Raw genomic sequence first — 25,380 nt, 5'->3', positions numbered from 1 at the left:
GCTCTGATCTTCTGTCCGTTACTGATCTGATCTTCTGTCCGTTACTGCTCTGATCTGATCTTCTGTCCGTTACTGATCTGATCTGATCTTCTGTCCGTTACTGATCTGATCTTCTGTCCGTTACTGCTCTGATCTTCTGTCCGTTACTGCTCTGATCTTCTGTCCGTTACTGATCTGATCTTCTGTCCGTTACTGCTCTGATCTTCTGTCCGTTACTGCTCTGATCTTCTGTCCGTTACTGCTCTGATCTTCTGTCCGTTACTGATCTGATCTTCTGTCCGTTACTGCTCTGATCTTCTGTCCGTTACTGATCTGATCTTCTGTCCGTTACTGCTCTGATCTTCTGTCCGTTACTGCTCTGATCTTCTGTCCGTTACTGATCTGATCTTCTGTCCGTTACTGATCTGATCTTCTGTCCGTTACTGATCTGATCTTCTGTCCGTTACTGCTCTGATTTTCTGTCTGTTACTGATCCGACCTTCTTTTCGTTACTGTTAATGCTCTGGTGTGTGTGTAGATGATGTGCGAGGTGATGCCCACCATCAGCGAGGCGGAGGTCGGTGGGAACGGAGGCGCTCTGGGTTCCGGCTCTCCCGGACAGACGGACTCCGAGGGTCACTTTGAATCTCTGATGGTGTCTATGCTGGAGGAGAGAGATCGACTGCTGGACACACTCCGAGAGACACAGGAGAACCTGTGTGTGACGCAGAGCAAACTCCACGAGATCAGCCACGACAGAGACTCCCTGCAGAGACAGCTCAACAGCGCACTGCCACAGGTAACACACGTCACACACACTGCCACAGGTAACACACGTCACACGCACTGCCACAGGTAACACACGTCACACGCACTGCCACAGGTAACACACGTCACACACTGCCACAGGTAACACACGTCACACTCACTGCCACAGGTAACACACGTCACACACTGCCACAGGTAACACACGTCACACGCACTGCCACAGGTAACATACGTCACACACTGCCACAGGTAACACACGTCACACTCACTGCCACAGGTAACACACGTCACACTCACTGCCACTGGTAACACACGTCACACACTGCCACAGGTAACACACGTCACACACTGCCACAGGTAACACACATCACACTCACTGCCACTGGTAACACACGTCACACACTGCCACAGGTAACACACGTCACACTCACTGCCACTGGTAACACACGTCACACACTGCCACAGGTAACACACGTCACACGCACTGCCACAGGTAACACACATCACACTCACTGCCACTGGTAACACACGTCACACACTGCCACAGGTAACACACGTCACACTCACTGCCACTGGTAACACACGTCACACACTGCCACAGGTAACACACGTCACACGCACTGCCACAGGTAACACGCGTCACACGCACTGCCACTGGTAACACACGTCACACACTGCCACTGGTAACACACTGGTAACACGTCACACTCACTGCCACAGGTAACACACGTCACACTCACTGCCACAGGTAACACACTGGTAACACGTCACACTCACTGCCACTGGTAACACACTGGTAACACGTCACACTCACTGCCACAGGTAACACGCGTCACACTCACTGCCACAGGTAACACACGTCACACTCACTGCCACAGGTAACACACGTCACACTCACTGCCACAGGTAACACACTGGTAACACGTCACACTCACTGCCACTGGTAACACACTGGTAACACGTCACACTCACTGCCACTGGTAACACACTGGTAACACGTCACACTCACTGCCACAGGTAACACACGTCACACACTGCCACAGGTAACACACGTCACACTCACTGCCACTGGTAACACACGTCACACACTGCCACAGGTAACACACGTCACACACTGCCACAGGTAACACACATCACACTCACTGCCACTGGTAACACACGTCACACACTGCCACAGGTAACACACGTCACACTCACTGCCACTGGTAACACACGTCACACACTGCCACAGGTAACACACGTCACACGCACTGCCACAGGTAACACACATCACACTCACTGCCACTGGTAACACACGTCACACACTGCCACAGGTAACACACGTCACACTCACTGCCACTGGTAACACACGTCACACACTGCCACAGGTAACACACGTCACACGCACTGCCACAGGTAACACACATCACACTCACTGCCACTGGTAACACACGTCACACACTGCCACAGGTAACACACGTCACACTCACTGCCACTGGTAACACACGTCACACACTGCCACAGGTAACACACGTCACACGCACTGCCACAGGTAACACGCGTCACACGCACTGCCACTGGTAACACACGTCACACACTGCCACTGGTAACACACTGGTAACACGTCACACTCACTGCCACAGGTAACACACTGGTAACACGTCACACTCACTGCCACTGGTAACACACTGGTAACACGTCACACTCACTGCCACAGGTAACACACGTCACACACTGCCACAGGTAACACACGTCACACACTGCCACAGGTAACACACGTCACACACTGCCACAGGTAACACACGTCACACACTGCCACAGGTAACACACGTCACACACTGCCGCAGGTAACACACGTCACACTCACTGCCACAGGTAACACACGTCACACACTGCCACAGGTAACACACGTCACACACTGCCACAGGTAACACGCGTCACACACTGCCACAGGTAACACGCGTCACACACTGCCACAGGTAACACGCGTCACACACTGCCGCAGGTAACACACGTCACACTCACTGCCACTGGTAACACACTGGTAACACGTCACACACTGCCACTGGTAACACACTGGTAACACGTCACACGCACTGCCACTGGTAACACACTTCACACACTGCCACAGGTAACACGCGTCACACACTGCCACTGGTAACACACTGGTAACACGTCACACACTGCCACAGGTAACACACGTCACACTCACTGCCACTGGTAACACACTGGTAACACGTCACACACTGCCACTGGTAACACGCGTCACACGCACTGCCACTGGTAACACGCGTCACACACACTGCCACAGGTAACACGCGTCACACACTGCCACAGGTAACACACGTCACACTCACTGCCACTGGTAACACACTGGTAACACGTCACACACTGCCACTGGTAACACACGTCACACGCACTGCCACAGGTAACACACTTCACACACTGCCACAGGTAACACACGTCACACACACTGCCACAGGTAACACACGTCACACACACTGCCACAGGTAACACACTTCACACACTGCCACAGGTAACACACGTCACACACTGCCACTGGTAACACACTGGTAACACGTCACACTCACTGCCACAGGTAACACGCGTCACACACTGCCACAGGTAACACGCGTCACACTCACTGCCACAGGTAACACGCGTCACACGCACTGCCACAGGTAACACACGTCACACACTGCCACTGGTAACACACTGGTAACACGTCACACTCACTGCCACAGGTAACACACGTCACACACTGCCACTGGTAACACACGTCACACACTGCCACAGGTAACACACGTCACACTCACTGCCACTGGTAACACACTGGTAACACGTCACACACTGCCACTGGTAACACGCGTCACACACACTGCCACTGGTAACACGCGTCACACACACTGCCACAGGTAACACGCGTCACACACTGCCACAGGTAACACACGTCACACTCACTGCCACTGGTAACACACTGGTAACACGTCACACACTGCCACTGGTAACACACGTCACACGCACTGCCACAGGTAACACACTTCACACACTGCCACAGGTAACACACGTCACACACACTGCCACAGGTAACACACGTCACACACACTGCCACAGGTAACACACTTCACACACTGCCACTGGTAACACACTGGTAACACGTCACACTCACTGCCACAGGTAACACGCGTCACACACTGCCACAGGTAACACGCGTCACACACTGCCACTGGTAACACACTGGTAACACGTCACACTCACTGCCACAGGTAACACGCGTCACACACTGCCACAGGTAACACGCGTCACACTCACTGCCACAGGTAACACGCGTCACACGCACTGCCACAGGTAACACACGTCACACACTGCCACTGGTAACACACTGGTAACACGTCACACTCACTGCCACAGGTAACACGCGTCACACACTGCCACAGGTAACACGCGTCACACTCACTGCCACAGGTAACACGCGTCACACGCACTGCCACAGGTAACACACGTCACACACTGCCACTGGTAACACACTGGTAACACGTCACACTCACTGCCACAGGTAACACACGTCACACACTGCCACTGGTAACACACGTCACACACTGCCACAGGTAACACACGTCACACGCACTGCCACAGGTAACGCGTCACACACTGCCACAGGTAACACGCGTCACACTCACTGCCACAGGTAACGCGTCACACTCACTGCCACAGGTAACACACGTCACACTCACTGCCACTGGTAACACGCGTCACACACTGCCACAGGTAACACGCGTCACACTCACTGCCACAGGTAACACACGTCACACACTGCCACTGGTAACACACTGGTAACACGTCACACTCACTGCCACAGGTAACACACGTCACACACTGCCACAGGTAACACACGTCACACTCACTGCCACTGGTAACACACTGGTAACACGTCACACTCACTGCCACTGGTAACACACGTCACTGCCACTGGTAACACACGTCACTGCCACAGGTAACACACGTCACACGCACTGCCACAGGTAACACGCGTCACACGCACTGCCACTGGTAACACACTGGTAACACGTCACACTCACTGCCACTGGTAACACACGTCACTGCCACTGGTAACACACGTCACTGCCACAGGTAACACACGTCACACGCACTGCCACAGGTAACACACGTCACACACTGCCACTGGTAACACACTGGTAACACGTCACACTCACTGCCACAGGTAACACACGTCACACACTGCCACTGGTAACACACGTCACACACTGCCACAGGTAACACACGTCACACGCACTGCCACAGGTAACGCGTCACACACTGCCACAGGTAACACGCGTCACACTCACTGCCACAGGTAACGCGTCACACTCTCTGCCACAGGTAACACACGTCACACTCACTGCCACTGGTAACACGCGTCACACACTGCCACAGGTAACACGCGTCACACTCACTGCCACAGGTAACACACGTCACACACTGCCACTGGTAACACACTGGTAACACGTCACACTCACTGCCACAGGTAACACACGTCACACACTGCCACAGGTAACACACGTCACACACTGCCACAGGTAACACACGTCACACTCACTGCCACTGGTAACACACTGGTAACACGTCACACTCACTGCCACTGGTAACACACGTCACTGCCACTGGTAACACACGTCACTGCCACAGGTAACACACGTCACACGCACTGCCACAGGTAACACGCGTCACACGCACTGCCACTGGTAACACACGTCACACACTGCCACAGGTAACACGCGTCACACTCACTGCCACAGGTAACACACGTCACACACTGCCACTGGTAACACACTGGTAACACGTCACACTCACTGCCACAGGTAACACACGTCACACACTGCCACAGGTAACACACGTCACACACTGCCACAGGTAACACACGTCACACACTGCCACAGGTAACACACGTCACACACTGCCGCAGGTAACACACGTCACACTCACTGCCACAGGTAACACACGTCACACTCACTGCCACAGGTAACACACGTCACACACTGCCACAGGTAACACACGTCACACACTGCCACAGGTAACACACGTCACACACTGCCACAGGTAACACACGTCACACACTGCCACAGGTAACACACGTCACACACTGCCGCAGGTAACACGCGTCACACTCACTGCCACAGGTAACACACGTCACACACTGCCACAGGTAACACACGTCACACACTGCCACAGGTAACACACGTCACACACTGCCACAGGTAACACACGTCACACTCACTGCCACAGGTAACACGCGTCACACGCACTGCCACAGGTAACACACGTCACACACTGCCACTGGTAACACACTGGTAACACACTGGTAACACGTCACACTCACTGCCACAGGTAACACGCGTCACACACTGCCACAGGTAACACGCGTCACACTCACTGCCACAGGTAACACGCGTCACACGCACTGCCACAGGTAACACACGTCACACACTGCCACTGGTAACACACTGGTAACACGTCACACTCACTGCCACAGGTAACACACGTCACACACTGCCACTGGTAACACACTGGTAACACGTCACACGCACTGCCACAGGTAACACACGTCACACACTGCCACTGGTAACACACTGGTAACACGTCACACACTGCCACTGGTAACACACGTCACACACTGCCACAGGTAACACACGTCACACGCACTGCCACAGGTAACGCGTCACACACTGCCACAGGTAACACGCGTCACACTCACTGCCACAGGTAACGCGTCACACTCACTGCCACAGGTAACACACGTCACACTCACTGCCACTGGTAACACGCGTCACACACTGCCACAGGTAACACGCGTCACACTCACTGCCACAGGTAACACACGTCACACACTGCCACTGGTAACACACTGGTAACACGTCACACTCACTGCCACAGGTAACACACGTCACACACTGCCACAGGTAACACACGTCACACACTGCCACAGGTAACACGTCACACACTGCCACTGGTAACACACTGGTAACACGTCACACTCACTGCCACAGGTAACACACGTCACACACTGCCACAGGTAACACACGTCACGCACTGCCACAGGTAACACGTCACACACTGCCACAGGTAACACACGTCACACACTGCCACAGGTAACACACGTCACACACTGCCACAGGTAACACACGTCACACACTGCCACAGGTAACACACGTCACACACTGCCGCAGGTAACACACGTCACACTCACTGCCACAGGTAACACGCGTCACACACTGCCACAGGTAACACACGTCACACTCACTGCCACTGGTAACACACTGGTAACACGTCACACTCACTGCCACTGGTAACACACGTCACTGCCACTGGTAACACACGTCACTGCCACAGGTAACACACGTCACACGCACTGCCACAGGTAACACGCGTCACACGCACTGCCACTGGTAACACACGTCACACACTGCCACAGGTAACACGCGTCACACTCACTGCCACAGGTAACACACGTCACACACTGCCACTGGTAACACACTGGTAACACGTCACACTCACTGCCACAGGTAACACACGTCACACACTGCCACAGGTAACACACGTCACACACTGCCACAGGTAACACACGTCACACACTGCCACAGGTAACACACGTCACACACTGCCGCAGGTAACACACGTCACACTCACTGCCACAGGTAACACACGTCACACTCACTGCCACAGGTAACACACGTCACACACTGCCACACTCACTGCCACAGGTAACACACGTCACACACTGCCACAGGTAACACACGTCACACACTGCCACAGGTAACACACGTCACACACTGCCACAGGTAACACACGTCACACACTGCCACAGGTAACACACGTCACACACTGCCGCAGGTAACACGCGTCACACTCACTGCCACAGGTAACACACGTCACACACTGCCACAGGTAACACACGTCACACACTGCCACAGGTAACACACGTCACACACTGCCACAGGTAACACACGTCACACACTGCCACAGGTAACACGCGTCACACACTGCCGCAGGTAACACACGTCACACTCACTGCCACTGGTAACACACTGGTAACACGTCACACACTGCCACTGGTAACACACTGGTAACACGCGTCACACGCACTGCCACTGGTAACACACTTCACACACTGCCACAGGTAACACGCGTCACACACTGCCACAGGTAACACACGTCACACTCACTGCCACTGGTAACACACTGGTAACACGTCACACACTGCCACTGGTAACACGCGTCACACGCACTGCCACTGGTAACACGCGTCACACACACTGCCACAGGTAACACGCGTCACACACTGCCACAGGTAACACACGTCACACACACTGCCACAGGTAACACACGTCACACACACTGCCACAGGTAACACACTTCACACACTGCCACAGGTAACACACGTCACACACTGCCACTGGTAACACACTGGTAACACGTCACACTCACTGCCACAGGTAACACGCGTCACACACTGCCACAGGTAACACGCGTCACACTCACTGCCACAGGTAACACGCGTCACACGCACTGCCACAGGTAACACACGTCACACTCACTGCCACTGGTAACACACTGGTAACACGTCACACACTGCCACTGGTAACACACGTCACACGCACTGCCACAGGTAACACACTTCACACACTGCCACAGGTAACACACGTCACACCCACTGCCACAGGTAACACACGTCACACACACTGCCACAGGTAACACACTTCACACACTGCCACAGGTAACACACGTCACACACTGCCACTGGTAACACACTGGTAACACGTCACACTCACTGCCACAGGTAACACGCGTCACACACTGCCACAGGTAACACGCGTCACACGCACTGCCACAGGTAACACACTTCACACACTGCCACAGGTAACACACGTCACACACTGCCACTGGTAACACACTGGTAACACGTCACACTCACTGCCACAGGTAACACGCGTCACACACTGCCACAGGTAACACGCGTCACACACTGCCACAGGTAACACGCGTCACACGCACTGCCACAGGTAACACACGTCACACACTGCCACAGGTAACACACGTCACACACTGCCACTGGTAACACGCGTCACACGCACTGCCACTGGTGACACACGTCACACACTGCCACAGGTAACACACGTCACACGCACTGCCACAGGTAACACGCGTCACACTCACTGCCACAGGTAACACGCGTCACACGCACTGCCACAGGTAACACGCGTCACACGCACTGCCACAGGTAACACACGTCACACTCACTGCCACTGGTAACACACTGGTAACACGTCACACACTGCCACTGGTAACACACGTCACACGCACTGCCACAGGTAACACACGTCACACCCACTGCCACAGGTAACACACGTCACACACACTGCCACAGGTAACACACTTCACACACTGCCACAGGTAACACACGTCACACACTGCCACTGGTAACACACTGGTAACACGTCACACTCACTGCCACAGGTAACACGCGTCACACACTGCCACAGGTAACACGCGTCACACGCACTGCCACAGGTAACACACTTCACACACTGCCACAGGTAACACACGTCACACACTGCCACTGGTAACACGCGTCACACGCACTGCCACTGGTAACACACGTCACACACTGCCACAGGTAACACACGTCACACGCACTGCCACAGGTAACACGCGTCACACTCACTGCCACAGGTAACACACGTCACACACACTGCCACAGGTAACACACTTCACACACTGCCACAGGTAACACACGTCACACCCACTGCCACAGGTAACACACGTCACACACACTGCCACAGGTAACACACTTCACACACTGCCACAGGTAACACACGTCACACACTGCCACTGGTAACACACTGGTAACACGTCACACTCACTGCCACAGGTAACACGCGTCACACACTGCCACAGGTAACACGCGTCACACGCACTGCCACAGGTAACACACTTCACACACTGCCACAGGTAACACACGTCACACACTGCCACTGGTAACACACTGGTAACACGTCACACTCACTGCCACAGGTAACACGCGTCACACACTGCCACAGGTAACACGCGTCACACGCACTGCCACAGGTAACACACTTCACACACTGCCACAGGTAACACACGTCACACACTGCCACTGGTAACACGCGTCACACGCACTGCCACTGGTAACACACGTCACACACTGCCACAGGTAACACACGTCACACGCACTGCCACAGGTAACACGCGTCACACTCACTGCCACAGGTAACACGCGTCACACTCACTGCCACAGGTAACACGCGTCACACTCACTGCCACAGGTAACACGCGTCACACGCACTGCCACAGGTAACACACGTCACACTCACTGCCACTGGTAACACACTGGTAACACGTCACACACTGCCACTGGTAACACACGTCACACGCACTGCCACAGGTAACACACTTCACACACTGCCACAGGTAACACACGTCACACCCACTGCCACAGGTAACACACGTCACACACACTGCCACAGGTAACACACTTCACACACTGCCACAGGTAACACACGTCACACACTGCCACTGGTAACACACTGGTAACACGTCACACTCACTGCCACAGGTAACACGCGTCACACACTGCCACAGGTAACACGCGTCACACGCACTGCCACAGGTAACACACTTCACACACTGCCACAGGTAACACACGTCACACACTGCCACTGGTAACACACTGGTAACACGTCACACTCACTGCCACAGGTAACACGCGTCACACACTGCCACAGGTAACACGCGTCACACACTGCCACAGGTAACACGCGTCACACACTGCCACAGGTAACACACGTCACACTCACTGCCACAGGTAACACGCGTCACACGCACTGCCACTGGTAACACACGTCACACACTGCCACAGGTAACACACGTCACACGCACTGCCACAGGTAACACGCGTCACACTCACTGCCACAGGTAACACACGTCACACACTGCCACAGGTAACACGCGTCACACTCACTGCCACAGGTAACACGCGTCACACGCACTGCCACAGGTAACACACGTCACACGCACTGCCACAGGTAACACACTTCACACACTGCCACAGGTAACACACGTCACACACTGCCACTGGTAACACACTGGTAACACGTCACACTCACTGCCACAGGTAACACACGTCACACACTGCCACTGGTAACACACGTCACACACTGCCACAGGTAACACACTTCACACACTGCCACAGGTAACACACGTCACACTCACTGCCACAGGTAACACACTTCACACACTGCCACAGGTAACACACGTCACACTCACTGCCACAGGTAACACACTTCACACACTGCCACAGGTAACACACGTCACACACTGCCACTGGTAACACACTGGTAACACGTCACACTCACTGCCACAGGTAACACGCGTCACACACTGCCACAGGTAACACGCGTCACACTCACTGCCACAGGTAACACACGTCACACACTGCCACAGGTAACACACTTCACACACTGCCACAGGTAACACACGTCACACTCACTGCCACAGGTAACACGCGTCACACGCACTGCCACTGGTAACACACGTCACACACTGCCACAGGTAACACACGTCACACGCACTGCCACAGGTAACACGCGTCACACGCACTGCCACAGGTAACACACGTCACACACTGCCACAGGTAACACGCGTCACACTCACTGCCACAGGTAACACGCGTCACACGCACTGCCACAGGTAACACACGTCACACGCACTGCCACAGGTAACACACTTCACACACTGCCACAGGTAACACACGTCACACACTGCCACTGGTAACACACTGGTAACACGTCACACTCACTGCCACAGGTAACACACGTCACACACTGCCACTGGTAACACACGTCACACACTGCCACAGGTAACACACGTCACACGCACTGCCACAGGTAACGCGTCACACACTGCCACAGGTAACGCGTCACACTCACTGCCACAGGTAACACACGTCACACTCACTGCCACTGGTAACACACGTCACACACTGCCACAGGTAACACACGTCACACTCACTGCCACTGGTAACACACGTCACACACTGCCACAGGTAACACACGTCACACTCACTGCCACTGGTAACACACGTCACACACTGCCACAGGTAACACGCGTCACACTCACTGCCACAGGTAACACACGTCACACACTGCCACTGGTAACACACTGGTAACACGTCACACTCACTGCCACAGGTAACACACGTCACACACTGCCACAGGTAACACACGTCACACACTGCCACAGGTAACACACGTCACACACTGCCACAGGTAACACACGTCACACACTGCCGCAGGTAACACACGTCACATTCACTGCCACAGGTAACACGCGTCACACACTGCCGCAGGTAACACACGTCACACTCACTGCCACTGGTAACACACTGGTAACACGTCACACTCACTGCCACTGGTAACACACGTCACTGCCACAGGTAACACGCGTCACACTCACTGCCACTGGTAACACGTCACACTCACTGCCACTGGTAACACGTCACACTCACTGCCACTGGTAACACACTGGTAACACGTCACACTCACTGCCACTGGTAACACACTGGTAACACGTCACACTCACTGCCACAGGTAACACGTCACACTCACTGCCACTGGTAACACGTCACACTCACTGCCACTGGTAACACACTGGTAACACGTCACACTCACTGCCACTGGTAACACACTGGTAACACGTCACACTCACTGCCACAGGTAACACACGTCACTGCCACTGGTAACACACGTCACACTCACTGCCACTGGTAACACGCGTCACACAGCGTCATAATCTGGGTCTGTCAGGACCCGTGACCGCTCGGGTCATCGCTCAGTGATCGTCGTTGCAGCAACTGTGCTATAATTGATGAATTTACAGCAAGTCAAGTCTCCTTCATTTATATAGTGCTTTCAACAATACATATTGTTTCAAAGCAGCTTTACAGTGATAAAAGGAAATTAAAATACCAGAGATTGTTTAGGCTTTACAGCAGCTCTAGAATAAAGTTATTGTCCAGCTAAAGTAAGTTTTTGATTGATTCACTTCCATTGCAAAGATAATTAGTTATTAACTTAAGGGCCGCTGACACGACACCGTTTTAACTGAAAACAGAAAACTTTTAATGTGTTCTGGCCATTCATTTGCACGACAAAAGTGTTTGGCTCGAGAAGGCAAACTTTGAAATAGCTTCTTTTTTTTTTTTACTTTTCAAAATGCAATTTTTTTTTAAGTTTTGAAAAATTCTACAAAACGTTATTTCCTCAAAAACGCGAATCTGTGAAAACGGTGACGGTGTTTACGTGCATATTATGTGTTTAGTCTTATAAAGATTATTATGCAAATTACCAATTAATCAGGTCTGTGCATGGAAAACTCCTGCCAGTTGCATGAATTAACATCAGTGAATAATGCATTTCTAGTGACAAAACACATTGAATACTAGCAGAGGTCACAGAGTGAGGTGCAGCACGACTTGAGCTGCCGAAAATGCTTGATATTAAGTGCTTCAGACTAACTCAACTAACTTCAATACAGTGAAATATAGACCTATAGCAATTTAAACAGGCTTTTGCTCCTTTGATAACCTGCTGGGTGATAACTATACCATCTTGCAGTATGGACCTTGAAGCAGGATCATCATCAGTCCATTTAATGTTGTTTTGTGTTTCTTTGCGCTGAAGGAATTTGCTGCTCTTACAAAGGAAGTGAATATGTGTCGTGAGCATCTTCTGGAGCGAGAGGAGGAGATCGCTGAGCTCAAGGCAGAAAGAAACAACACACGCGTGAGTTCTCTGACCTTTACAAGTTTATGGAAGTTACATACAAAAAATATATATTAATATATATTAATATATTAAATGCAGTAAAGGAGGTTTAAGTCTCTTGAACCTTTTTTTTAATTGACAAATGTACAAAGAAAAGATTTCTAATGTTTTCACTGACCAACATAATTGTGTTTTGTAAATATAGAAATTATGATTTTGATGGCTGCAACACACTCCAAAAAAGTTGAGATGGAGGCAAAATGAAAGTGGAAAGATTATATAATACCCAGTTAGACTCTTTTGAAACAGTGAACTGGTAATATATGAGGGGATTGTTGGGTGTAAAAGAGCTTCTCAATAGCCGCGTTTCCACTGTTGGGCCAGGGCCGGGCCGTGCTAGTGCGTGCCAGGGCCAGTCGCGTTTCCACTGTCACTTCCGGGGCTTGATCGGGGCTTACTCGGGGCCAACGGCCAGGATTTCTGGCCCGTCGAATACCTTGGGCCAAAGCGGGCCAGCTCGGGCTAGAGGAGTGGTTACCAACAGAGGAGGAGTTTACCGTTGGGAGACGGGAGCGCCGGATGATTCTGTCAGCATACAAGACTTAAAAATAAAATAATTTAAATCGCGTTCATGTTTGAATGCCTTCTGTTTGTGATGCAAAAGACTATGCGCGCTAACCGTTACCATAGTAAACATAGTAAACGCTTGAAGATACGCATGGTAAAAAAAAAAACATAGCGAACGCTTGAAGAAATCAGACCAATCTTAAAGGCTATCACAGTCATGTTTTTATTTTATCTGTCATAGCTTACGTCTCGTCTCTTTAAACCGGACTATCAAAAAATAAAGTAACTTTTTTTTTCGGGAGCTTCCCTGTTTCTCTGACTAAAAATATCTGTATGGGAGTCGAGAGAGTGCTAATCCTCAGGTCGTATGGCGTATATTTGTAGAAATTATCATTTTTTCTAAATGTGATGTAAATATGTCCTGTAACTAAGTTACCAGATAAAGAAACAGACGCGACTGAAAAAGTAAGTGTGTCCTCTTTCTTTTGTGAAATAGACCTAACGGTAATTTATTTCTGAGTGACTAATGTGCAATTTTTACATAAATTAATTCATTATGATCAATGTATCACTTTTTATTGTAAACCTGTGGTAAAACATCGATGCTTGGGTTTTAAATATTCAAGTAGCTGCTAAACAAACAAACAAAAAAGCTAGCAAACGGCCGCTTTAATCGTGTTTGTTTTCAACGCTGTTTCCAGTGATTTCTGATTAGTTTTCTGATAAAACTTCCATTTGTTGGTGAAATGATGGGTTAGTGTGACGTTGTCCCACAGAGGCGTGTTACGGGCGTGTTTTAGTGAAGCGCTGTGGAGCTTCTGGCCCGACAGTGGAAACGCATGCCCGGTGCTATTGGCCCGAGTCTATTAGCCCGGCACGGCCCGTTTAAAGCCCTGGCCCGACAGTGGAAACGCGGCTAATCTTAGCAAGCGAACATGGGTCATGGATCACCACTTTGTGCCAAAAGTCATGAGAGAATCATCAAACAATTCAAAAATCGCTTTCTCAATGCAAGATTGCAAAGATTGATGTCTGACACCATCTACAATATATAATATTGTGAAAAGATTCAGGGAATCCAGAGAAATCTCAGTCTGTGTAGGGCAAGACAGGAAACAGTTGAATGTGCATGACCTTTGACCTTTATTGCATAGTATTGCATTAGAAACCATCATGCTACTGTGTTAAATACAGCCACATGTGCTCAGGAGGACTTCAGAAAACCGTTTTCACTTCACACAGTCATCATCAAGAAATGCAGCTTGAATCCCTGTGACAGCAGAAAGCCTTACATCAGCTGAATGCAGAGATGCTGGCGAGTTCTCTGGGCCGAGCTCATCTCAGATGGGCTAACACACAGTGGAAGCGTGTGCTGTGGTCAGATGAGGCCATGCTTCTGCTTGAGGTCTCAGGCCCAAAGATGAAAGGGAGCATCGAGACATGATGGGCCAGATTTATGGAGAGTCAGACAGTGACGACCACGGACTGTTGAGCAGAAGTCTGAAGCCCGGAACACAACAAACCGACGCCAAAGAACTAGCGCTGGTGAAAGACGACTGTGTTGTCGCCTCGCGTCGCCTGAGTCGGGGGAAAGCTGCACCTGAACGAGAGAACTACAGCCGACTGTCAGCTAGAACAGCGTTCTGCGCCTGCGTTAATATTGAAATATTCGCCCAGGAACACTCAGGTAAGATGAGTAACATTAGAACAGCCGTTCTGTACCGTTTTGACTTCTTTGCTCGCTGTTTTGCTATTATTCTCGTGCAGTGACTCGTTCACTGAGCTGAACAGCCAATCAGAGTTCTCTCTCTCACCGACGCCGATTCATGTCGAATCGGCCGGAAAAAAGCCGACGAGGACCAATTTCAGCCGGACCAGCGGAACTGTGCGGAACCGTGCGGAACACACTGAGGAAACTGAGTCGTTGGTGTGGTGTGTTCTCAATTCCTCAAATTATGATAAAGTGTCGATTATAGGAAAGGTGATGTGACACAATGGGAAACGTGCCTCTGTCTCAACTCTGTGTTGCAGCCATCAAAATCAAAATTTGTTCATATTTACAAAATACAATTGAGCTGGTCAGTGAAAACATATTTCCTTTGTACACTTGTCAGTTAAACGGGTTCAAGAGATTGAACAAACCACAGATTCTTGATTTGAATGCATTTTACCAAATGTTTGAACTTTTCTGGAAATGGAGTTGTGTGGGTGTGTGAATGATTTTAGATATATATATATACTGTTATATTCACTGTATATAAAATTTTTTCTCCTTTTATTAGGAGTATCAGCCTTTTTTGCATTCATACTTCTTCATTCAGTGGATCACAGTAATTTACCATAGCACCATTTTCTTTTTCCATTCACTGCACCAAGAAGTCTGTTACAAGTTTTCACATCACCAGCCGGTCATTAACTGATTTTAGTCTCTTCATAACGGTGGTTTATTTTAAGGCTGATATGATCAGTTATTTGGACGGCCAGCGTTTCTCTCTCATCACATTCAGTTCAAGGTTTAAATCCTTTGATTTCTGAGTGCAGCTGAGATGGAGTTGTGTGTGATGTGTGTGTGTGTGTGTTGTTCCCTCAGTTGCTGCTGGAGCATCTGGAGTGTCTGGTGTCTCGTCACGAGCGCTCTCTGAGGATGACGGTAGTGAAGCGCCAGGCTCAGTCTCCCGCGGGAGTCTCCAGTGAGGTGGAGGTGCTCAAGGCCCTCAAGTCTCTCTTCGAGCACCACAAGGCCCTGGACGAGAAGGTAGCGCATCGGGAACCCTCAGGTGCCGTTCTGTGGCAGCTGTGGGCTGAGCTTCACGTGTGTGTGTGTGTGTTTCAGGTGCGTGAGCGTCTGCGAGTGGCTCTGGAGAGATGCAGTCTGCTGGAGGAACAGCTGACCGCCTCACATAAAGAGGTGAGACTCACTCATGCTTTCAGTTCTGCATCGGCACGGCTGGGTTAAACAGGGTGTCCGCGGATCCTTAAAAAGTCTTAAAAAGTCTTAAATTAGATTTTTAAAATTTAAGGCCTTTAAAAGTCTTAAAAAGTCTTATTTTTACTTATGAAAGGTCTTAAATTTTAGATGGCAATTTGACTTAAACATATCTAAATATTTTCTAAATTAGAACCATCTAATTAGCGTACTTTTTTTATTTATTATTCTTTCTTTGTGGTTCACGTGACATTTCGCGTCATTCGCGGCAGCGTTACGTCCATCTCCTGCAGACCTGCACGCGCGAAACAGGAGGAGAGAATGAGAAGTGAGTTGGTAAACGTCAGTTCAGTTCTAAGTTCAGTCTTTATGTTCGTAGTGGTGTGCGATGTGTATTGTCTATTATTATGATATTGTAATCATTGTTTTAACGATGTACTGCGAGCTGACATCGCTTTGGTCTCGTACTCACTGCGTGATGAGTGCAGTTATAACGTTAGGTAGGCTATATGTTCCCATGAGTTTTTGTCTCATATCATATTATGTTGTTATCATAGACCTACAATATCACATCAGCAAGACTTCCGTTTTCCCGTGCACAATTGCAAATGTGATTATTTATTTATATAACAGTAATTAACAATAAATTAACATTGTGATTTAAATTTTATAAACAGTAGCCTATTGTCAATATTGTTTGTTTCCCCTTTATTTCGCTGACGAGAATTTCAAATTGAAGCCATAGCAGAGCCTCAATGCAACAGACAGCGATGAGTTTTTGACTGGAATCCGCGTTTTGAACGAATCAATTTAATGATTCAATGAACAGTCACTTGCTTCCCGAATGAATCAGCCGTTTGAACGAATTGGTTGAATGAATGACTCCCTCAACTCACTTATTAAAACAGTGACTTGCCGCCACCTACTGGCAGCTTTAGTTTCACATTTAGAGTACTTTTTAATTAGAATGTTAAAATTAGAAATCACAGTTCATATTTAACAATCTCATAGCTTTATTTATGCAATTGTAAATGCAGTGTAAATATATTAATGCCAGATCTGATGCCGCCACTGTGTCACCTCTGCACTGCAAAGGTGGATTTTGATTTAATGATTTAATTTGACTGGTAACAGTGGTATTGTGTAATTATTCTAATATAATTTAATTTAAATGTTAGAATTTGACATAAAAGGTGATGCATACATCTACAAATGCCAATATAGAGATGAAAATGCCACTGGAAATCAATTTAAGATGGCAAATATTACCCCTTAATAAAAAATGTTAATTTTTGTTACTATTATCTAATTATTACCCTCAAAACTTTGAAAATATCGATCGAGACATATTTTGTCAATATTACACACCCCTAATGCATGGTATTAATTTTGATTTCTTCGGGTCTTAAAAAGGTCTTAAAAAGTCTTAAATTTGACTTTAAAAAATGTGCAGAAACCCTGGTTAAAGGAACACTCCACCCATTTGCATTAAGCTTTGCAATGTTAGAAACCCAGTCATACTATTGAATGGTTGTGCAACATTTTCTCATTTTCCCCCGAGACGAGAGAAATCTGTATTTACCTCTTTTACCTAAATCGTCATTTTGCGTCATTGTAGGAGGAAGTGTAAGAGGGGGGGATTTCTGTTGAGACTACAAGCACTAGTTCCCACCCTTTCAAACCCTTTCAAATGGCGACTGTAGAACGCAAAAGCCGAATCCCGGACATTTTGGGCTATCTCGAAATCACGGGCAAACTCGTCACGGAGACTCACTCGTAGCCTAGCCTTGTTGTTTTCAACTGCGTAGTTGTTTTCAACAGGCCTCGTAGGGCAGCGAAGCAAGTGCATTCTGGGAGTTGTTGTCTTTCATCCACATAAGCCAAAAATACATTTTCTGGCTTTACTCAGTCTAGAAAGCTCCAAATTCAAAAATAATTTCACATTTCTTCTACATAAATGACCTATTTTAATTACACATTCATCTTTCCAGAGGTGGAGTGTTCCTTTAAAGGGTCATCGATGCAACATTCACTTTTATGTGGTGTTTGCTAGGGGTGTAACGATATTCAAACCGAACCGAAAAACCGCGATACAACAGCCACGGTTCGAACCGCGATACTCTCATGTCGAACCGAACGCGCCCCGCCCCCCGCCCCCTGCTGCCCGCTGCCCAACTCTCACTTCACTTTGTCACAAAACAATTTTTTCTTCCTTGACATTTGATTAAATAGTAATTAATGAGTACACTTTTAACAACTAATAAGAGCTGTAGTTTTAATAAATATTATTATAATATTATTTACTAAATAAAGTGCATGTCACGTGATTTGGGTGATCGATCACGCTCGGGAGTTTACATACGCACTTCAGGATGGCAACTCCGCGCCACGGCATATTGTGATTGAAGACCCTGCGGTCACAACCACTGACTGATATTGATACAGCAGCAACAGCAGCAGTGCTGATCACGAATCTTGAGAATGATCACCGACACCTGTCATCATCCAATATGATGACATATCACAGCTTTTTTTAATCATTGTTTGATTTGCGAACATAATCCTTTGCCGTCTGGCCGCTTCCGCTTCAAGCCGTACTCGTCTCGCGCTAACGGTAATTCCCTTTCTCTGTCCACGTTTTGATTTCGGCAAATCACTTTTGGCAAATGCAAACAACGTGATTATTGTTCATGAGTCCAACATCCAGCCACGCAAGAAAACATGTAATCTACCTGAGGGAATAATATGCTCACAAAACATTTCTGATTATTATTTGTTTAAAACGGTTTTGTTCCCCCCCCCCCCAGGATTCTTTGATGAATGTAAAGATCATAAGATATTTATTTGAAATAGAAAGCTTGTGTAACACTATAAATGAACTGTCACTTGCTGAATAAAAGTAGGCAATTACTTTCTTTAATTACTTTCCCCAAAAAATAATCTTAACCTCAAACTTTTGAACTGTAGGCCTATGTATAATGTTAAAAAAGCTTTCCATTTCAGATAAATGCGGTTATTTTGAATGGTGGTTTGTTTGTAATGTGACATATATTTTTTTGTATGACATTAAAATTATTTTTAGAATTAAATTGAACATAAATAGGTTAAGCAATACAAATGTGTTTGTCTGATAACCTTTTAAACATAGCCTATACTTAACTACAGTTTGCAGACACTGAAATTATGTACATTGTGCGATACAGTAAATATTTTGAGTGTCCCTCATTTTCCTATAAAGAACCACAATTGTCCCGCATTTTACTTTTCTGAAGTTGGCAACCCTACTCAGGTGTGCAGTTTATTTCTGACTAGTCAGTGGAGACATTTAGGCTATTTCATTTTAGTTAACTCGGGTGTGCTAACTGCTCTAAAGAAAACATGAAGCCAATGTATAAAATTAATAAAGTTAAGTTAAATTATTGTTGTTGTTGTTGTTTTTATTAAGTTAAAAGTGAATCTAGTGTTATTATTGCTGGTGGTGCCCTGCCATGAACCCTGCCCCCACAGCAAACAGAACCGAACCGAACCGAACCGTGGCTCCAAAACCGTGATATGAACCGAACCGTGGCATTGGTGTATCGTTACACCCCTAGTGTTTGCCTATAAATGTGTCTTTGCAGTGTGGACACAACCATCATATAATGAAAATAAATAAATAAATAATCTTCAAAAAGCCTAAACACTCTCAATAATAAAGCCGTTTGGATTTTCTGAGCAAAATGATGTCATATTGCTCATGCTCCGCCCACGACTGTCCCATATTAGCATATTTCCCGTATTAGCATATTTCCCCCTCAGCCGTTTGTATACTGTCCACCAAGGCATGACTTCACGTGTCTTGTGCAGTTGCTCATCATCATTTAAAGAGACATGCACCGAATCGGCTCACTGTGAACAGAGCTGTCTTTGAGGATGTGAAAAGGGTGTTTTTTTACACAATCATTGAGGAATTTTAATGAAGACCCTAAAGAATCATACCAGCTTGCGGTTGTGTTGTAGCTGGCGTTCGTGAAGGAGCAGAGCAGTCAGAGGAAGGTGTTTGTGGACGGCTCAGCAGAACTCAACCATGAGGACGCTCCAAACACTAATGGCAAGGTAAACACTTCTGTCCGTCCACACAACCAAAACTTTCACGCTTCAAAACCAGATCGTAAAAGTCTGGTGCCATTTTATCCAGGTCTTCTGAAGAGACACACTCACTTTATATGATCACTAGATTAGATGCAGGCTTTTATTCGCACATAACCCTGATCAGCACTGAAGCTCAGAGGATCTGCTCAGAGGATCTGCTCTGGCTCTGGACAATAATGCAGCTTTAACCCATAATCCCAATCATATATTTAATGAAATTGAATTCATTCCCAAATTCGTTCGTGGTTGGGAATGGCTTTCTTTTTCCATAACTTTATATCTAATATACTTTAGACTGTACCAGACTGTACTTTGCACAGCTTCAAAGCAGCTTCATGGTCATGAACATCAGTGTCCGCTCTACTGGAGACAGTAGTGTCGTCATGTGGTTCAGTGTGTCATCAGTGCTCCAGCTCAGCTCAGTCACAGCTCTGTTCTTTCCTGATAGTGTCAGTGAATTCAAATCCATAAGGATTTCTGATGAATAATTGATTTAAGCCCCCAATTAAAGCGATTCTCAAGCGATTACCCACATTACCCAGATGCATATGGCTTTCTTCAGATTGACACACAGTTTTTTAGAAAAATGATGTGTCCGTTGAGGACTTGAATCAAGACTTAAACTAGAAATACTACAGAAATTTAGTTTTTTAGTTTTTGCTTTGCTATTAAGTTTGTTACTGAGAGTCTGGGAATGACACTGTGGAAAACTGCTCAGTCGAGTCTGAGGAACAGAAGCGTGATCGTTCCACTCTCAATACTTGTGATACACTCTTAATACTACGAAATACAAACTAAGAGTTTGTTGTAGTTTCCCGAAGTCTTCCTGAAACAGCAGGACAGTGAGGTGTGTGTGTGTGTGTGTGTTTTTACAGCAGCGCCTGTCAGACGTGTCTCTGTACGCCGAGGAGGATTGTGGGAAGAACGGGGACCTGCAGGAGGCGATGGACACACAGAGTAAAGAGCTCCTGCACATGAAGGAGTGTGTGTCGACTCTGAGCGCTCGAGTGTGTGAGCTGGAGGAGGATCTGGACACGGCCCGCAGAGACCTGATCAAGTCTGAGGACCTCAACAGCCGACTGCAGAGAGACATACGCGAGGTGTGTGTGTGTGTGTGTGTGTGTGTGTGTGTGTGACCGACTGCAGAGAGACATTCGCGAGGTACGACAGGTGTGTGTGTGTGTGTGTGTGTGTGTGTGTGTGTGCGACCGACTGCAGAGTACGACAGGTGTGTGTGTGTGTGTGTGTGTGTGTGTGTGTGTGTGTGTGTGTGTGTGTGTGTGTGTGTGTGCGACCGACTGCAGAGTACGACAGGTGTGTGTGTGTGTGTGTGTGTGTGTGTGTGTGTGTGTGTGTGTGTGTGTGCGACCGACTGCAGAGTACGACAGGTGTGTGTGTGTGTGCGACCGACTGCAGAGTACGACAGGTGTGTGTGTGTGTGTGTGTGTGTGTGTGTGTGTGCGACCGACTGCAGAGTACGACAGGTGTGGGTGTGTGTGTGTGTGTGTGTGTGTGTGTGTGCGTGCGACCGACTGCAGAGAGACATACGCGAGGTGTGTGTGTGTGTGTGTGTGTGTGTGTGTGTGTGTGTGACCGACTGCAGAGAGACATTCGCGAGGTACGACAGGTGTGTGTGTGTGTGTGTGTGTGTGTGTGTGTGTGTGTGCGACCGACTGCAGAGTACGACAGGTGTGTGTGTGTGTGTGTGTGTGTGTGTGTGTGTGTGTGTGTGTGTGTGTGTGTGCGACCGACTGCAGAGTACGACAGGTGTGTGTGTGTGTGTGTGTGTGTGTGTGTGTGTGTGTGTGTGTGTGCGACCGACTGCAGAGTACGACAGGTGTGTGTGTGTGTGCGACCGACTGCAGAGTACGACAGGTGTGTGTGTGTGTGTGTGTGTGTGTGTGTGTGTGCGACCGACTGCAGAGTACGACAGGTGTGGGTGTGTGTGTGTGTGTGTGTGTGTGTGTGTGCGTGCGACCGACTGCAGAGAGACATTCGCGAGGTACGACAGGTGTGTGTGTGCGTGTGTGTGTGTGCGTGCGTGTGTGTGTGTGTGTGTGTGCGACCGACTGCAGAGTACGACAGGTGTGTGTGTGTGTGTAATATTATAATAAGATCCTCTTCATCCGTCAGAAGGAGAGCGAAGTCTTATTTGTTGACGTGCTCTCAGAGAAAGGCTCACAGAACACAGTGGCTGGGTTTCACTCTTCACGTGTCGGTAGAAGCACACGATTATAGTTATGATCACAGCACTGACACACGGGGAAACTCAGATTCATGATGTGTCCTTTAAGTGTCACCGAAATCTGCGTTTAGATTCGGTCTGGTCACAAACCGGTTCCATTGGCATCAGGTTCCAGAACCCAACACTAGTGACCGTGCGCTGTGTGTGTGTGTGTGTGTGTGTGTGTGTGTGTGTGTGTGTGTGTGTTCCTCTCAGTCTGTGGCCCAGAAGGAGGACATGGAGGAGCGGATCACCACGCTGGAGAAGCGGTACCTGGCGGCTCAGAGGGAAGCCACGTCTGTGCACGACCTCAACGACAAGCTGGAGAACGAGATCGCCAACAAGGACTCGCTGTTCTGCCAGGTCTGAGCCCAGCGCCTTCCCAGCATCCCTCACAGACACGACACACACTGCTTCTGTCTCACACACTCTTCCCAGTGTCCCTCACAGACACGACACACACTGCTTCTGTCTCACACACTCTTCCCAGCGTCCCTCACAGACACAACACACACTGCTTCTGTCTCACACACTCTTCCCAGCGTCCCTCACAGACACGACACACACTGCTTCTGTCTCACACACTCTTCCCAGCGTCCCTCACAGACACGACACACACTGCTTCTGTCTCACACACTCTTCCCAGCGTCCCTCACAGACACGACACACACTGCTTCTGCCTCACACACTCTTCCCAGCGTCCCTCACAGACACAACACACACTGCTTCTGTCTCACACACTCTTCCCAGCGTCCCTCACAGACACGACACACACTGCTTCTGCCTCACACACTCTTCCCAGCGTCCCTCACAGACACGACACACACTGCTTCTGTCTCACACACTCTTCCCAGCGTCCCTCACAGACACGACACACACTGCTTCTGCCTCACACACTCTTCCCAGCGTCCCTCACAGACACAACACACACTGCTTCTGTCTCACACACTCTTCCCAGCGTCCCTCACAGACACGACACACACTGCTTCTGCCTCACACACTCTTCCCAGCGTCCCTCACAGACACGACACACACTGCTTCTGTCTCACACACTCTTCCCAGCGTCCCTCACAGACACGACACACACTGCTTCTGTCTCACACACTCTTCCCAGCGTCCCTCACAGACACGACACACACTGCTTCTGCCTCACACACTCTTCCCAGCGTCCCTCACAGACACGACACACACTGCTTCTGTCTCACACACTCTTCCCAGCGTCCCTCACAGACACGACACACACTGCTTCTGTCTCACACACTCTTCCCAGCGTCCCTCACAGACACGACACACACTGCTTCTGCCTCACACACTCTTCCCAGCGTCCCTCACAGACACGACACACACTGCTTCTGTCTCACACACTCTTCCCAGCGTCCCTCACAGACACGACACACACTGCTTCTGTCTCACACACTCTTCCCAGCGTCCCTCACAGACACGACACACACTGCTTCTGTCTCACACACTCTTCCCAGCGTCCCTCACAGACACGACACACACTGCTTCTGCCTCACACACTCTTCCCAGCGTCCCTCACAGACACGACACACACTGCTTCTGCCTCACACACTCTTCCCAGCGTCCCTCACAGACACAACACACACTGCTTCTGTCTCACACACTCTTCCCAGCGTCCCTCACAGACACAACACACACTGCTTCTGTCTCACACACTCTTCCCAGCGTCCCTCACAGACACGACACACACTGCTTCTGTCTCACACACTCTTCCCAGCGTCCCTCACAGACACGACACACACTGCTTCTGCCTCACACACTCTTCCCAGCGTCCCTCACAGACACAACACACACTGCTTCTGTCTCACACACTCTTCCCAGCGTCCCTCACAGACACGACACACACTGCTTCTGTCTCACACACTCTTCCCAGCGTCCCTCACAGACACAACACACACTGCTTCTGTCTCACACACTCTTCCCAGCGTCCCTCACAGACACGACAC

At 49.1% G+C, this 25,380-nt stretch overlaps 1 protein-coding gene across 2 annotated transcripts in view; it reads left to right on the top strand.

Moving 5' to 3' along the window:
• ppfia1 (PTPRF interacting protein alpha 1) overlaps positions 1 to 25,380 on the top strand; it is a 119,720-nt gene that overhangs the window by 7,367 nt on the left and 86,973 nt on the right. For both annotated transcript variants that reach the window (XM_081372567.1, XM_081372568.1), the window contains exons 2-8: positions 518 to 778; positions 13,482 to 13,583; positions 16,723 to 16,887; positions 16,966 to 17,040; positions 21,058 to 21,153; positions 22,065 to 22,289; positions 23,630 to 23,776. In XM_081372567.1, coding sequence (XP_081228693.1) covers positions 518 to 778; positions 13,482 to 13,583; positions 16,723 to 16,887; positions 16,966 to 17,040; positions 21,058 to 21,153; positions 22,065 to 22,289; positions 23,630 to 23,776 — 1,071 coding nt within the window. The remainder of the gene's footprint in view (positions 1 to 517; positions 779 to 13,481; positions 13,584 to 16,722; positions 16,888 to 16,965; positions 17,041 to 21,057; positions 21,154 to 22,064; positions 22,290 to 23,629; positions 23,777 to 25,380) is intronic.

Source organism: Scardinius erythrophthalmus, assembly GCF_964197995.2.
Source record: "Scardinius erythrophthalmus genome assembly, chromosome: 8".
Taxonomy (NCBI): domain Eukaryota; kingdom Metazoa; phylum Chordata; class Actinopteri; order Cypriniformes; family Leuciscidae; genus Scardinius; species Scardinius erythrophthalmus.
This window is presented reverse-complemented; position numbering and strand designations above follow the sequence as displayed.